Source organism: Diadema antillarum, unplaced genomic scaffold (genome assembly GCF_040938485.1).
Source record: "Diadema antillarum isolate AM-2024a unplaced genomic scaffold, OU_Dant_1.0 scf00000071, whole genome shotgun sequence".
Taxonomy (NCBI): Eukaryota; Metazoa; Echinodermata; class Echinoidea; order Diadematoida; family Diadematidae; genus Diadema; species Diadema antillarum.
The window spans coordinates 7,887,501-7,902,675 of record NW_027270960.1 but is presented as its reverse complement, the minus strand read 5'-3'; the positions used below and the strand labels follow the sequence as shown (position 1 = coordinate 7,902,675).

The window sequence follows — 15,175 nt, the reverse complement described above, 5'->3', positions numbered from 1 at the left end:
AGAGAGAAAAAAAAAGGGGGGGGGGGGGTCGTGACGTCTGTGTTAAGCTCATTCAGCTTACACAGTCAGACATCTATTATCTTGTCATGATACCGCCCTTTAAAACTTGCTGTCACATTAATAGGTTCAACTTTTCAACTTTAAAGGTGCAGACCAGTGTCGTACTGGGTGCACTTGTACGGCTGAAATTTGTTTCATTGATCAGAAAGGTGCAAAGATACCCCTTTAAAGATGTTCCCATTGTGACAGTGGTCTGAAAGGTGCAAAGTTGCACGTGTAAAGGTGATCCCAGTGCATGCGACGTTGGTAAAGGTGCAAAAGTTGAACCTGTCATTGTTAGAGCGTATAATGAAAACTTGCATGGGCAAACAATCATACCATTGAAAATGTCTTGCCACGGAGCTGCAACAATGTGTAGTATAGCTCCACCGTTTGGTCAAAGCGTGTGTGTTTAAACATTATCATGTGTAATTCTCTCAGCTATTTTTGATGACACTGTCCTTGCGCTACTGAGTGTGCATTGATAAACCATGTTTTCTTTCTTCCCGTTCTCAACACTCTGCAGGAAATCATAACTCCAATTCGAGGTTGGACATTAAACCAGCTGCATGGCTTAGATTTCCCACTCACGGACGATCAACTTGACAATTGGGACACCACTTCAACCTTTCACTTTTCCTTGGGAGCTTTTTTTTCTTTGTTTGTTTACATCTCACTACACTAATCGCGTGAAGAACGAAACCATGTGTTCAACGAAAGGAATACAAGTCTTACTCTTCATACAGAACTTTATATTCTGGGTAAGTTTGCCATAAAAAGTATTTTGTACTACTCTCTTCATTTGTATAAGCTCAAAGGGCAATGCTTCAGACGTGAGGGTAGTACTTCCAGATTTCTTTCCAGATTATTAAGGGCGGAAAGTGTTAACGTAAACGTAAATGAAATATAACTTTCGCATATCATGATCAGAATCAAATGGTGTCGGCCGATTTCACCTTCACACGTACTGATAATTACCACAAAGTGTCAAATACATTTCATCAAACCATAACTTGTTGCACACGTAGCGCACAATCGAAACCATGCCCTATAGAATATCCCGTGATTGACAGTGTGGGAGCTGATGGGACATGATATCGGTTTATTATGATTGAGGCATTGTCCCATTCTACTGGCTTCGATAAGATAAGAGTCATAATCGTTTGTGTTTTTTATGTCGCTTTTGTAGGGAGCAGTCCAATTAAACGGGTTTGGAGATATTGGAAAGAGATTGCAGGGGTCCAGCAAAAAACGTTTTCTGTGTCTTTTTGTTGTCTTTTTAAGAGTAGAAATTCACGGTTTTATGTTCTTTTTGCTGGACACTCTGATATAGTGTTTCTGACAGATGAAACACATGTGTTGTCTCATACGCAGCAATTTAATTCCTAATATCAAAGTTAGACAGATTATAAGTATGAATAGACGAAACTGTTGTCCAAGGTTACATTTAAAACCCGTTCAGGACGAGTCCCGAGTATACTCGGGCAAGTGTCTATGGGAAATGCGTGTTGTACCAAAATCAGCCCGTCCTCAATGGGTTTGGTATAAAATTTGATCACATTCAAATGGATTTATTATTTGTGACGCCTAGTATGATAGTGAATTCTAGTCAGAGACAGCCTCTGATGCATTAGCCTTTTACCCTGGGAAATGTTAGTCGTTATTGCAACTTCCCATTTATTCGCGCAGAGTAATATTGTATTCTCTGGCATCTAGAATGCCCTCTATACTATCATGACTATAACAAGCAGATATTTATCTTTCAAACATGTATTTGAATGAAAAATTGACGCAGCCAAATGCCGTCTTTCACTGAATTTTGGGGGACGTGTGGATACTGTAATCTCTTCTGACACTGTATTGTTGTTGTTTTTAAATTTGCGACTGCATTTTCCTCGCACGGTTTCCCACCAAAACGTCGCCGACCTCCTCACCGCTTGTCGCCATGGTTGGGCTGACGCTCTGCGGGCTGTGAAGCTGGTGGGCACGGGTCTCCTTGGTTTGGGCGCCTACCTACTCATTGGGAACAAACAGCCCGGTATTCTCCTGGTGCTGAGTGAGGCAAAGGTACGATTACTGTCCTTTTAACCTCTGCAGTGTATATTTCTCTTCTCTCTCCCTCCCTCCCTCAACCTGTCTATCTATCTATCTATCTATCTGCCTGTCTGTCTATCTTTCTATCTATCTGTCTGTCTGTCTATCTATCTATCTATCTTTCTATCTATCTGTATGTATGTATATTCATTTATCTATCTGTGCATGCATACATGCGTACATAATTATAGTCGATTATAATTATATTCAAACATGTAACTGTGGAGTTGTACGATTCATAAGAACGTAGCAGAGGATAATCACATGGAAAGCGAGAGGGAAGAAAAAAGTATTCAACATTTATGAGAGAAATTGAGAAAGAGAGAGAGAGAGATAGATAGATAGCAAACTTAAAGGGAAGGATTAGGCAGATGTCGCAAACAGGCAAGTTTGGTATCGAAACTGCCCTCAGACGCCGTGAAATGACTCATGCGTCCGGTCAACATTGTACTTTCTTCCTCGTTAACATTGATAGAGTTTTCTTTTTTTTTCAGTGCTCCGTGAAGTCCTTTCTTATAGTCTGATGTGGTTTGTTGATCCGTTCATTTCATGCCCTGTCATGGACTAGTCTTGAACTACATAAGCTTCTTTCTCTCTCTTGATTTTCTAATGGTTTGATCTGATTTATTCACAAAATGCGAATACACATTATCCACAAACATATACTAGTTTGTACATGCAATATGTCATGAACATTTTTGTGTGGATCGTTTCGTCATAAGCTTTTCAAAGCTTGAATGCGACGTCCAGTAGTTATAACTTATTCATTATGTACGGAAATATACAATGTGTTGTGCACGTTCAGTAAGTTTCATAGTTAAGGATGTACACATATTGTATGATAGAAGGAGAGAAAAAGGAAGAGAAATGGAGAAGAAAATTAGGGGAGGGGTGCTCTGTATCATGATTCTAAAGGTATACAAATTTAATGATTCTGGTAACACGGAAAGACTCGTTACTATGTCGACGTGATGTACGCATATAGTAACATAATAAACGTGTGAACCTGGACAGTGCAGGCAAAAGCCATGCAATATGCAGTATTGATTAACATATTTACTAAGAAGGACAGTTTGTACTTGTCTCCTATAGTAATCTGTTTTATTTGGCACATATTCGTCGGTCTATCATCGTGTCTGTAACATGTCAACATGATACAGACTATCATCAACGATAAAAATACCTACTTGCATGTACGCATGGCTTTCTCTCTCTCTCTCTCTCTCTCTCTCTTGTTTCCTACATGAGCTGTGTTTAGTGATGTGCGTTGATACCAGGATGGAAACGGTTCAGTCTCGCCATCAACTTTGCTATTATCATAAAAAGTTAATCGAACTTTATTGTGCTAGAGCTCGAATTTCCCATGCTTTCATATCGGTTTCAAACGAAGACTCCTATTGTCCTGCCCCAGAGTAACAGTTAGGTTTAAATAAATTGATTTTGGTGTTTACATGTATATGGCCTATATACCTGTTCGCTTTGGGTATTGTGTTGTTGTTAATATAGGAAGGCCTATAACAGCTATGACGGGGGGGGGGGGGGGCTTCAGTATGCCTAACAACAAGTGATTTAGGCCTATGCACTGAAATAGCAATGCACCTGACTCATAACATAACTCAGTGAATCATCTTTTCTTTTTATTTTGGAAGCACCTCAGTTATGGCCGACATATAAGTTACAGTGTTTAAAAACCAAGTAGGTCTATACGCGCTTGTGTTTGTGTGTGTGTGTGTGTGTGTGTGTGTGTGTGTGTGTGCGTAATCATAACAGTGCAACGGCAGCAAACTATATACCCAACGATTTACAGTCACAATTTGATCCATGTTCATTTTGTTGTTTCCTTGCGGATGTGTCATAAGTTCACATCAGTTGTGATGATCTATTCATTGATAATGATTGCGATGTAGTGATGTAAGTACATCTATCCATGTCTGTCTGTCTCTCTATCTTTATATGTATATATATATATGTATATATATATATATATACACTGGTAATATCGTATGATATTCCATTGTATCGAGCCATTTATGTAGACAATAGTATATCATATAATAATATAATATGATAATTGTGATATATGTGTATGCATATATTTTGTATACGTGAAATGTCTGGGGATTCCTTTATTGAAAATATGTTACAATATAAACATTTATGTGTATTTACACGTGTTATTTCAGATGATTACTGTATACAATGTGTCTTGATATATTCTTTTATATATAATCTTAACGATTTTTACTTACAACATTTGGATATTTTTTTTTACTTACAGCATTGGATATTTTGAATATTTTTTACTTACTTTTTTTAATTTACTTTTTACTTACTTTTTTGGATATTTTTTCTTTCAACATTGGGATATTTATGTGCCAGTTAACTAAAGACTACCGTATGCTTTCACTCCCATGTTTGTAAAAAATAAAGTTATACATTCCTACCCTACAAGACAGGAAAATTAATTTCACTTTTCTCCCGTAAGAACTGCATTTGCTCTTAAAACAATAGTACATACAGATCCGACATTCTGGAATAGCCTTGACTCTAACATCACTGAATCGTTGTCACTGAATTGTTTTAAACGTAAACTAAAAAAAAATTCCTTGTGCAGGCTTATGTCTAATCAACAACATGCAATTTTATTCGAACTCCCTCTTCTTTATCAGATTCGTCGTTTATTAGGTTTCCAGGTTTGCTTTTCGTTCTTTGTACTGAGTCCTTTATGTCAAGGCTATTCCTGAATTAATGAATCATTATGTGTCATGTGCATTTTGACGCATTTTTACAGTCATGACAGTTACATAACTATGTTGCTCGGGTAACAAGGAATCTTGTAAGCGCAATTAAAGATATACAGGTGGCTATACTTAGTATTTCGCTATGCTCTCGTATATTTTATTTCTTTCTCTTTCTCTTTTTGCTCTCTTTTCTTTTATACGTCCCGTTCCTTCCTTTCATAGTTTTCGTTACTAGGTAGTTTAAGAAGACCAACATTTTATCTATAAAGGGACCTATACATTACAAGCTTTGCTTTTTAGTAGGTCCCCACATTTCATGTTTGTCAAATTGTCTTCTCTTGTATTCTTTGTAATTACGACGCTATGTTCAGTCTTATGTCAAATCGATTGTGTCATGTTATTTGTGTTTTGAGATGTGGAACAATAAATCAAAATCAAATCAAATTTGATTGTCTATTCTAGCCTATGTCATTGATAACATCATGACGTAAATACCAAGTATTAATTTGTCAATTTGAGCTTTGATACGTCACACATTTCTGTGTTCAAAGTTCTTGATGGCTCAAAAAGCTAGTCGGCGTTGTTTTTCAATGTTCCACGTTTCAATTATTTCAGTTATTCTGAAGCACACGAACATTCGTGTTCTTATTTTGTTCCATTTGTGTTTCAGACCTTGTGCTTCATAGCAATTGGTGTCGGAGCGTTCCTGTTTCTGCTTGGTGAGTTCAGTTCCGTTGTGCTCTTTGCATAAAAAAAAAACAAACAAATACGATATTACACAGCTACATGCGACACAATAGCGTTGATGCGACTTTGTTTGTTGTTGCGCATTCAGGTACTGATACAGCGTAATATGCAAGTTCGAACTGCACATTTTTTCCACATTGTGGTTTACGGTATGTATGTCCGTATACACAGTACTATTAAGTTTTGTTCGTGGATTCACGGGTGTATAGAAATTAGATTTTGAGGCAAGTCCACGTTTTCCTTTTCTCGAAAGCAAAATGCCTGTGAATCAATATGAGAAAACATTCGGCGGCCCCTGATTTTGCATTTTACTGGTGTACCGTAAGTAATCTGCGTTACACAACTGCCATTCTAATCGAATAGTTTTAATAAACTGGTCGCGCATGGTAGGCTACTAGAAGGCAGCTTCAAGTTTTAGGGGACAACAAATGTAAATCATTATCCACTGCACGAAATTGCAACATGCATAAAAACAAGGTTTTACTCTATTCAAATGGGGCCTTACATATTCGTTCTATAGAACTGCATAGAAAATTCTTGATTTGTCAAAACGAACCTATCTTTTTTATTATTTTCAATAGTTTACTCCCCCTAGCTACGCCTTCATGAAGATAGGCTGATTACACGTGTATATTAGGAACAGCCTAGGAATCTATAAATCTTAGGTCTTAACTCTCTCGCTTGCTAGCCCAAGGTCACCAAAGTAGAAAGGAACGCTATACTCTGTATGACCAGTAGATGGCGACATACACACAGTTTCGCCTTGAGCTCATTGCTTCATGTCCATCACGTAATGGCTCGGTCACAAATACTGCTACGAACGCCGTACGAACGATTTTTAGACAATTTCGTAAGATCTTCTTAAGAAGGCCGTACGAAACCAGCGTTCGTAGACCGTTTGTAGACCGTCCGTAAGTTCGTAGCCTGGTCGATGGTCTTGTCCAAGATTTTCTTTTTTTTTTTTTACTTCGTACGAAACCCTCTCTTCGTCAGGCGGCCGTACGAACGTCGTACGAACATCATAAAAACTACGCAAGACTTTGTAGGGTCGAGAGACAATTCTAGAAGCCTTCAATTCTTACGATGATTTTAAGAACGCCCTATAAGTCGTTCATAGAGGGCTCTTGGGGGGCTCTTACGTCTTTTGTACGAATGCCCTACGAGCGGAGATTCGTACGGCGTTCTTACGAACAACTCTTCGAATTTGTAAGGCGTTCGTAAGGGACTCGTAAGGCGTAGGTACACAATTTGTGCAACTGCTACGCTTTATAGGGGGTTTAGAACCAAACGCGTGAAGTTCAAATCCTCACTCTGTTATAGGTGTTCGATCAGAAAGCATCTGTCTCCTCTGAACTAAAGCAACAACTACAACCACTCGATCTTCTTCTTCCTTCTCCTCCTCTACTTGCACTGATGCAGCTGCAGTTGTAGTCTCCTTGGTACTACTGCCATCTTGAAGTATAAAACTTTCAACTGTTACAGAATTTTCGACAGGACACGACAGTGTCTTTTTAACGACCCGACAAAATATACAATAAAAAAAAATCGTAAAATCTTCTTACGAATAACTTGAGAGTGCCGTGAGTTGCACGTACGGCCATCTTACGACAAAAGGAAATCGTAAGATGGCCGTAAGTCTGATGAAAGAATAACTCAAGGCATTCTTACGAAAGAGGTACGAATTCTAGGGCCATTGCATTTCGTTTCTCGAGAAGGTCTTAAGTCGTTCTTGCGAATCGAAAACAGCGTTCGTACGAAATTTGTAAGAAGGCCGTAAGAATCTGTACCCCATCTACGAATCTCTACGAACTCCAGAATTCGTACGAACAGTGACATTCGTACGAACGCATCGTTCATACGAACCTTTGTGACCGTAGCTTATGGTATGAAATACATTCTCCTTAGAGGTGAGACCTGTGTTAAACCGTGGTGAACATTTGTAAAACACGCTGAATATTGATAGCGTTTGATGTTTGAAATGTCAAGCTTCATCACATACATCAGCGCTTTGTTTGCTCCTTTTCTCTTGCTCAAACCCAAAAAGATATTTTACTGTGGTATAGACTCAAATGGAAAGTCAAACGCTTTCGGCGTCTGTAGTACAAAGGGTTATTATAGTCATCTATATTACCATACTCTAGGACAAAGGTTACTTCTACAACTTGACAGCTTGCATGAGGCTTATCCGACATAGTTATTTAAAGAGATGATATCGTTCTGGTTGAGATGGGGATTCGGGTTTCAATTTTTGTAAGATAATTCGAAACTTTTTATATAAAATATCAAAAAGCAATTCTAAGAGGAATTCAAAGTTTATTGGATGGAAATCGGCTTTGAAATGGCAGAGATATCCAGAAACAAAAAGATCCTAATAAAAGGTGGGCCCCACCTTTTATAAGGACCGCTCTGTTTTACTTTTTTTATATCTCAGCCATTTTAAACGGATTTTCATCAAATAAACTTTAATTTTCTGTTGGAATTGTTTGCTCTTTGATAGATCACAAATGGTTCCTAATCAACTCGCAAAAGGTAAAACCGTAATTCCCCATTGCAACCAAAACTATACTATCCCTTTAAAGTTCTTATTTAGATTTTGTGATTTTGGGAGTTTGCGGTTAACTGACATCACACATGCAAATCAGATTACTTTGACTATAATTATACATTATCTAACCAAAGTATATGTAGTAAATTTGGTGAGGGGAACTACCTAAGTAAGCTCATAAATTTTCCCCAAATTATGATAAAAGGTGTTTTTTGCCATTATTAGAGCAAACGTGACAGCTTTCGATGCGCGCGAGGGGTTTGTAATCCGTCAGCATGGTACTCATGTAGTTTAAGTGTTAAAAATAAGAGAAAAGATTAAATTTGATATCCATCGTTGATCACTCGTAGCGTCGAACAAACAGAGGTTTTACTATTATTTAAGAAAGAAACTTTATTCCATAATATCGTAGGTGAACTGCTGTTTTGTGTTCTACGCAGGTTTCATTGGCTGCTGTGGCGCTGCAAACCACAACGGATGTCTTCTCAAAACTGTAAGTAGTCTAAATTTGCATGCTTCTGAAGGTTGAGACATCAATTGCTCTGTTTTGCTTGTTCAATGTGCGACTATGAGGGAAGAAGAATGAATATAAAGGGGAAGGGGCATCTTTAGTCAAATTTTTTTTTTTGTGGAGGGGGGGGGGGGAGGGGTTAAGACAGTTAGGTTTTGGACAGGACATCATGTAACTAATTATCCATGAAACACAAAAAAGTCACTTTCACCAAAATTTGAGATTCAAGATCTTCACACCAGGGACCATATGTAAAATATACATTAAATGCACTATATAAATACCTTATGATTAAATATTTCTGTTCTTTTTCTCTTTTTCTCCCCTGATCACACAGTATGTGTTCATCTTGATTGTTTTCGTGCTCGCTGAGATCGGCATTGGAGTATACATCGGCCTTGGGTTCGGCGTGTCGCAGGTAACAAGAGAAGCCGTTACTTCTTTAGTTAACTACCTCATTAAGTAGATCTATACCGTATTGTCTCACTCGGGCTGAAATGGAAAATGTAGAGGTGGCATTAATTATTTGCGCTAATCATTAGTCTTAAATACTTCAGTTTTTAACTACTTGTTTACGGTTTGTTGTTGTTGTTTTTGTTTGTGTGTTCACTTTTTTTAAATCAGCCATTAACCAGCGGTTCAAGTAACTATTTTGTGCTTCCAGGTTTTCGTAGGCTTTTCGTTTGCCTCAAATGGAACATGGAGATGGTAGTCTGAGTCGTTCATACTGGCTGTTGGTCTCAGCTTGTGAACGCTTTTGTTTTTGTTTTCTTTATTAAAGTCAGCCACAAGCCAGTGGTTCAAGTTGCTACTTTGTGTTTCCAGATTTTCGTTAGCTTAACAAATATATACCTGGCAATCTGATTATTTGTTTATGAATTTATAAATCTGTTCAGTGATGATTTTAGTGTTACAATTTAGTCTTCACAATAAGATTTACATAATAAAAGAAAGATATTATTAACGTAGAGGCATGAATATGACTTTTTTCATCAATAACTGTCACCCTGTATAAAATTGTATTTGCAAGATCGCAGCTGCTCACCTACATTTTTAAGAAACATGTCGGAAAAGGAGCCAATAGGATTCAATCTTGCAAATGCATTTTTAGAGAGAGTGACAATTGTAGAAAAAAAAATCTGTCATAGCAGAAGATTTAGATATTTTAACGTCACATTCAGTGACCTGATGTAACCCTATATTCGGCAGTGTGCAGACTTTTCGTTAAGCCATGTGAATTGCTTCATTAATTGTTTCTACTTTGTTAAATTTCGATATGCCATGTAATGCTCGAAGTTTGAAACATAAGTTTAAACATCTATTTTCATGAAACATACTTCTATTACAGCCATTATATGTCTTAAGTGTATTTTTGTTTGCAAAGCCATCAAGCATTATCATTCCATTTGTTTTACAGTTGGAGGCAATCTGGAAAAATTTGGATGATTCAAGCCAAGGCGTCATCCAAGACGCGGTAATTATGACATCATATTACTAGGTGTTACAAAAAAATCCCACTTTATATCCTTAATACGGTGTAGTTCAAAAGCTATACATCAGATAACACCGACTTTCATATGAGTAATAACTGAATAGTGTACAATGTCGTTGAAGGTAATTTAAAGATGAAAGCATAATCTAATTTCACTTAATTCAAGCTTCATATTTAACCCTAAATAGGCCGGGGCCTCCGAGGCCACCCCCCCCCCCCCGTCGACGTTTCGCGCGATGTATCGCTATCGCGAAAAGCTATCGCCGCGACGTTTCATGACTTTTTTTCTTCCGAGTCTCCCGCATCTTTGGACATCAAATTTGCGGTGCCCGGGCGCGCGGTTCCGAAGTTGCGCATAAATATGTACGTGCATGTCCGACCCAAAATTGCTCAAAAACGTGAATTCGTGTACAATTTCAATGCAAACTGTGTTTACAGGCAAATTTCATAAAAGCATGATTATTTTGGGCTTTTTAAAATTAAAATCAATTAATAACAAATTTTCTTGCTCGGAACAATGTCGCGGAAAAATTTCATCGAAAAAACAATGAAAAACATAAAGTTGAAAAAACAGAAATATATAAGAAATTCAGAAAACAATAAAATACTTCAGAAATTTTTTCTGATTACACAATTTTTTCTCTTACATTTGCTTAGGACACTAAAAAGAATATTTACACATAAATGTGCCTGTTTTGAGCTTTATTTAATTAATTATTACAAATTGTCTAATTTCATGCATCATTATGCATAGATTAGCATAATTTAGCATAATTTAGCATAAATGGTTATTTTTAAAAGAATTAACTTCATGGTACTTTAGATTACGTCATCGGCAATGTGTGTGCCCATTTTCGTCGCGATCGCGCTGTCGACGGCCGAGATCTGGAGGGGGGGGGGGGGGGGGGGGCTGGGACCCCCCGGCTCTATCATCTACCTAAATAGCCCGGCCTAGTTAGGTTTAAGTTAGGGTTCAGATTTTACTCTATTTTCAACCCTCTGTACAAAACTTTTAACCTTTAACTGACAGGGGTCAAGTACATTGTATTGGTGTGTATGGGAGTGTGTGGTTAACGCAGACAATGGTCCTGAACAATGGCCAGGGTTTGAATGATCTATTACATATCCGTGAGAAACTCCAATATCACAGCTAGTCTCAATTCATCTAATCATCTATTCATGAAATGTAGTGTATGCAAGAACATGAAAACATTTGCTTACTTTTTTCATGTGCATGCATTTTGCCCCTGATCATGAATTCAGAATAGCAGTGCCCGGGGCAGACCATCATGAATTATGAACAAAGCATTCATGTGCCTTGGAGCAAGAGACCAGAAGCCTAGTCAGTACAGAGCTCTGAAAAAGGTGGTTTTCATGATATTCATGTCTATTGTTCAGAGTCATTGTAAGCACACACTCATACACACATCATTGGTTATTAAGGATCAAAAGTGAGAAATGTTTTTGTAACATCTAGTATTTCTCAGTGACGCGAACAAACTGAACGTTATCATGACAAGTTATTGTAATCACACGGCTAAGGAGCCTATGTGTTCTGCCGAATTGAATTAAATTATTGTCTTATAAATAAAGCGAATGAAATTACAACTCGCCGGAACTAGCCTTTCCACGAGAGATAATTTTATCTTTACGGTGATTCAAGTGTATGAAAGGTGGCGCCTGTAATAATTACTTGGTCCATGTGAAGAAGGCCCGTTTATTTGGACACTTTCATTGACAGATCTCAGCCATTCAGTGAGGCATTTATTGTTCCTTCATGTGACACTCAAACTTGAAAAAAGTGCAATTTGTCATTGGTGGTTTTAAAGTTCATGTGTTCAACCATGCGTGACATTTGTCAACATAATTCATTCATTCATTCATTCATTCATTCATTCATTCATTCATTCATTTATTTCCATATCAAAACATAACATTTACAAATATCAAAACACAATTGCCTTGGTAAATTTATACATTTTGAATGGAGGGATCATAGAAAGCACACACGAGGCTTATTGGAAATGTTCCCCTACAAACAATTATAAATACATTTCAACTAAACAATCATCATACAAATTCAATTGATAAAACAAAGGTCAAAGATACAATGAAAAGAGAAGAAAAGAGGCAGAGGTGGAAACAATGCATACTTATACTTACAGTTTCAGATACATTTCATCAAAAATATATTTTTTTATAAAGCCTTTTAAATTGACGTAAGGTCTTACTACTCTTGACTGTTGGAGGAAGAGTATTCCAAAGAATGGGGCCATGGTAAAAAATGGAGGATTGAGATTTTGAAATCCGGTTTAATGGTGTGTGAATGTTTTGGGCATTCCTTGTATTATAATTGTGTATAGAACAATTCAAAGTGAAATGGTTGTGAATGATTGTGAAATACTTCAGAAAGAACATTGTTGAAAACTTTAAACATAAAAATCATACTTTCCAAAGAAATAAATTCTTGAACAGGTGGAATTTTCATCTTAAGAAATAACAGCTTACTAGGAGCTGAATATGAAGAGTTGGTTATCAAACGAATACTGCGTTTCTGTAATTTATGAATACGATCAGTATTTTTCTTTGTAGTAAAACCCCAAACAATACTACAATATTTTATGTGAACTGAAACAGACGAATAATACAGCATCTTTAAAATATTCTGTGGAAGAAATTGCAATTTGTACAGAACACCAATACTTTTCGATATTGTTGAACATATATGATTCACATGAGAATTCCAGGACAATTTATCATCAATAAAAACACCCCAAAATTTCATATCATATACTCGTTTAATTTCCTCATCTCTATTCATCAATTTCAAATTACCGTCAATTTTAGTTCTTGTTCCAAATGATATATAATTGGTTTTATCAACATTCAAAATCAATTTGTTTACCGACAACCAATTTCTTATACAATCAAGTTGAACATTCATATTATAAAATGTCTTTGGGTCTGTGCCTTTACAAAATACACTTGTGTCATCTGCAAATAATATATAATCTACATCATATGTTGAATGCGGCAAATCATTCATATACAATAAAAAAAGAAGAGGCCCAAGAATAGACCCTTGCGGTACTCCACATTTTATTTCTCTAAGTTTAGATGGGACACCATAAATATTTGTTTAATTGTTTGCGATTTAAGAAATAACTTGTAAAAAATTTTAATGGAGTGCCCCTCACACCATAATAACATAATTTTTGTAACAAAATGAAATGGTCTATAACAACAAATGCTTTGGTTAAATCAATAAATGCAGTTAACGCATATTCTTTATCATCTATAGCCTGATTTATCTTATTAATCGGTTGTAATATTGCCGTTTCTGTTGAATATCTCTGCCTAAAACCATATTGATTACTTATAAGTATATTATGTTTATTAAAAAATCTTTTAACCTATTATAAATACATTTTTCTAATATTTTCGAAAATGTAGGCAATACTGATATTGGACGATAATTATTCACATCAGTTAATTTTCCTTTTTTATGTTTTGGTGTGACTCGTGTAGTTTTTATTTTTTTTTCAGGGAAAGTACCAGTAGGCAAACATTCATTAAAATAATACATAATGGAACACAAATCAATGAAATAACACATTTTACCACCTTGATATCAATATCATCAATACCAGAGCTGATGTTGTTCTTCATATTTTTAACTACAGTTATTATTTCATCATTTGTTATTGGCTTAAAAAAAGAGTATTACTATTTGGCGTTTTCAAATAATCTTGAAAGGGCTTATTCTCATTTACATCATTTTGAACCAAATATTAATAAAATATTCATTGAATGTGTTCACAATATCTTGACTGTTGGTAACTTTTTTATTACCGAAATGGAGAGACTCAATAACTGTATTTTTCTGACTTTTAGACAAAATGTTATTAATCAATTTCCAATTACTTTTCATATTACCTTTTACTTTATCAAATTTCCTATTAAAATAATCTCTTTTAGCTTGTTGTATCTTCATAGTTACATAATTACGACATTTTCTATACATTTCCTTTCGATACAAAGTGAGTTTCAAATCAGTTCTTCCTTCCTAACAATCAAGATTGTGCAATCCATAGTCTGACAATTAAGAAATGGTTGCCCTCCAAACTTGGATTACGTTTTTTTTTAAGTCACCGTACAACTTTGTACAAGCTCTCTATACTTAGTACTAAGCAATGCAAAACATGTGCACGACCTGCTCACGCACTCACTTTCATGGGGGGGGGGTGTAACGTCAAAACAGTTAAAGTGCTCGAGTAACGCCATATTACGGTCTTTCACGCTGTCTCTCAACAGTTCAAATGCTGTGGATTTTACAACAGAACCGACTCGTCTCCCTCCACCTCGTGTTCTGACACAGAGGTATGTAACGATTCTTTAGAGTCAATGTATTGTACCTTTTATAAGACGAACGCGTGAGGTCATGTCGCTGCTCTTAAAGCGTTTCGTACTTTGTATTATAATGTATGACTTTATATCCTCATCAAACTTACCATATACTTCTATACTTTCACTGTATGTGTGTACACAACAACTTGTCATTCGGATCCGCTTTAGGTTGCCACACCTTTCGGCTTTAGCACACCGACACACACTATCACTTCGTCACAGCGTGAATAGACTACAAATGTTTTATATCATGAGCATTAAGCAAATCTGCAGAGATATTGTAAGTGTCATTTCAAGAAATATTAAAATGGATGAAATTTCTTCTTGGAAACATGGGAGGGGGGGGGGGGTGACAATCTCGGCTATGGAAGTAGCCTACAGTCTAAAAGTCTAATAGTTGTGACATAAAAATGAAGATAAAAGCAATGACCATAACAAGAGTGAAAAGTGTAGAAACTAGTCTCTCGTGTGAATTTAATGAAACAGTTACATGAAAGAGGTAAGAACTTATTGTTACCGACTTGAAAGACAAATATGTCAGAAATTATAAAGCCAAAACCGACAACATATTGCAAGAAACTAATGGACAAGTAACAAAA

The 15,175-nt window shown here is 36.4% G+C and overlaps 1 protein-coding gene across 1 annotated transcript in view; it reads left to right on the top strand.

Moving 5' to 3' along the window:
* Positions 1–694: 694 nt before the first annotated feature.
* The window catches only part of LOC139716914 (leukocyte surface antigen CD53-like), an 18,661-nt gene continuing 4,180 nt past the window's right edge, over positions 695–15,175 (top strand). Inside the window, exons 1-7 of the mRNA XM_071628433.1 lie at positions 695–800; positions 2,017–2,106; positions 5,545–5,593; positions 8,607–8,659; positions 9,015–9,095; positions 10,095–10,151; positions 14,484–14,549. Coding sequence (XP_071484534.1) covers positions 744–800; positions 2,017–2,106; positions 5,545–5,593; positions 8,607–8,659; positions 9,015–9,095; positions 10,095–10,151; positions 14,484–14,549 — 453 coding nt within the window. The 5' untranslated portion in view covers positions 695–743. The remainder of the gene's footprint in view (positions 801–2,016; positions 2,107–5,544; positions 5,594–8,606; positions 8,660–9,014; positions 9,096–10,094; positions 10,152–14,483; positions 14,550–15,175) is intronic.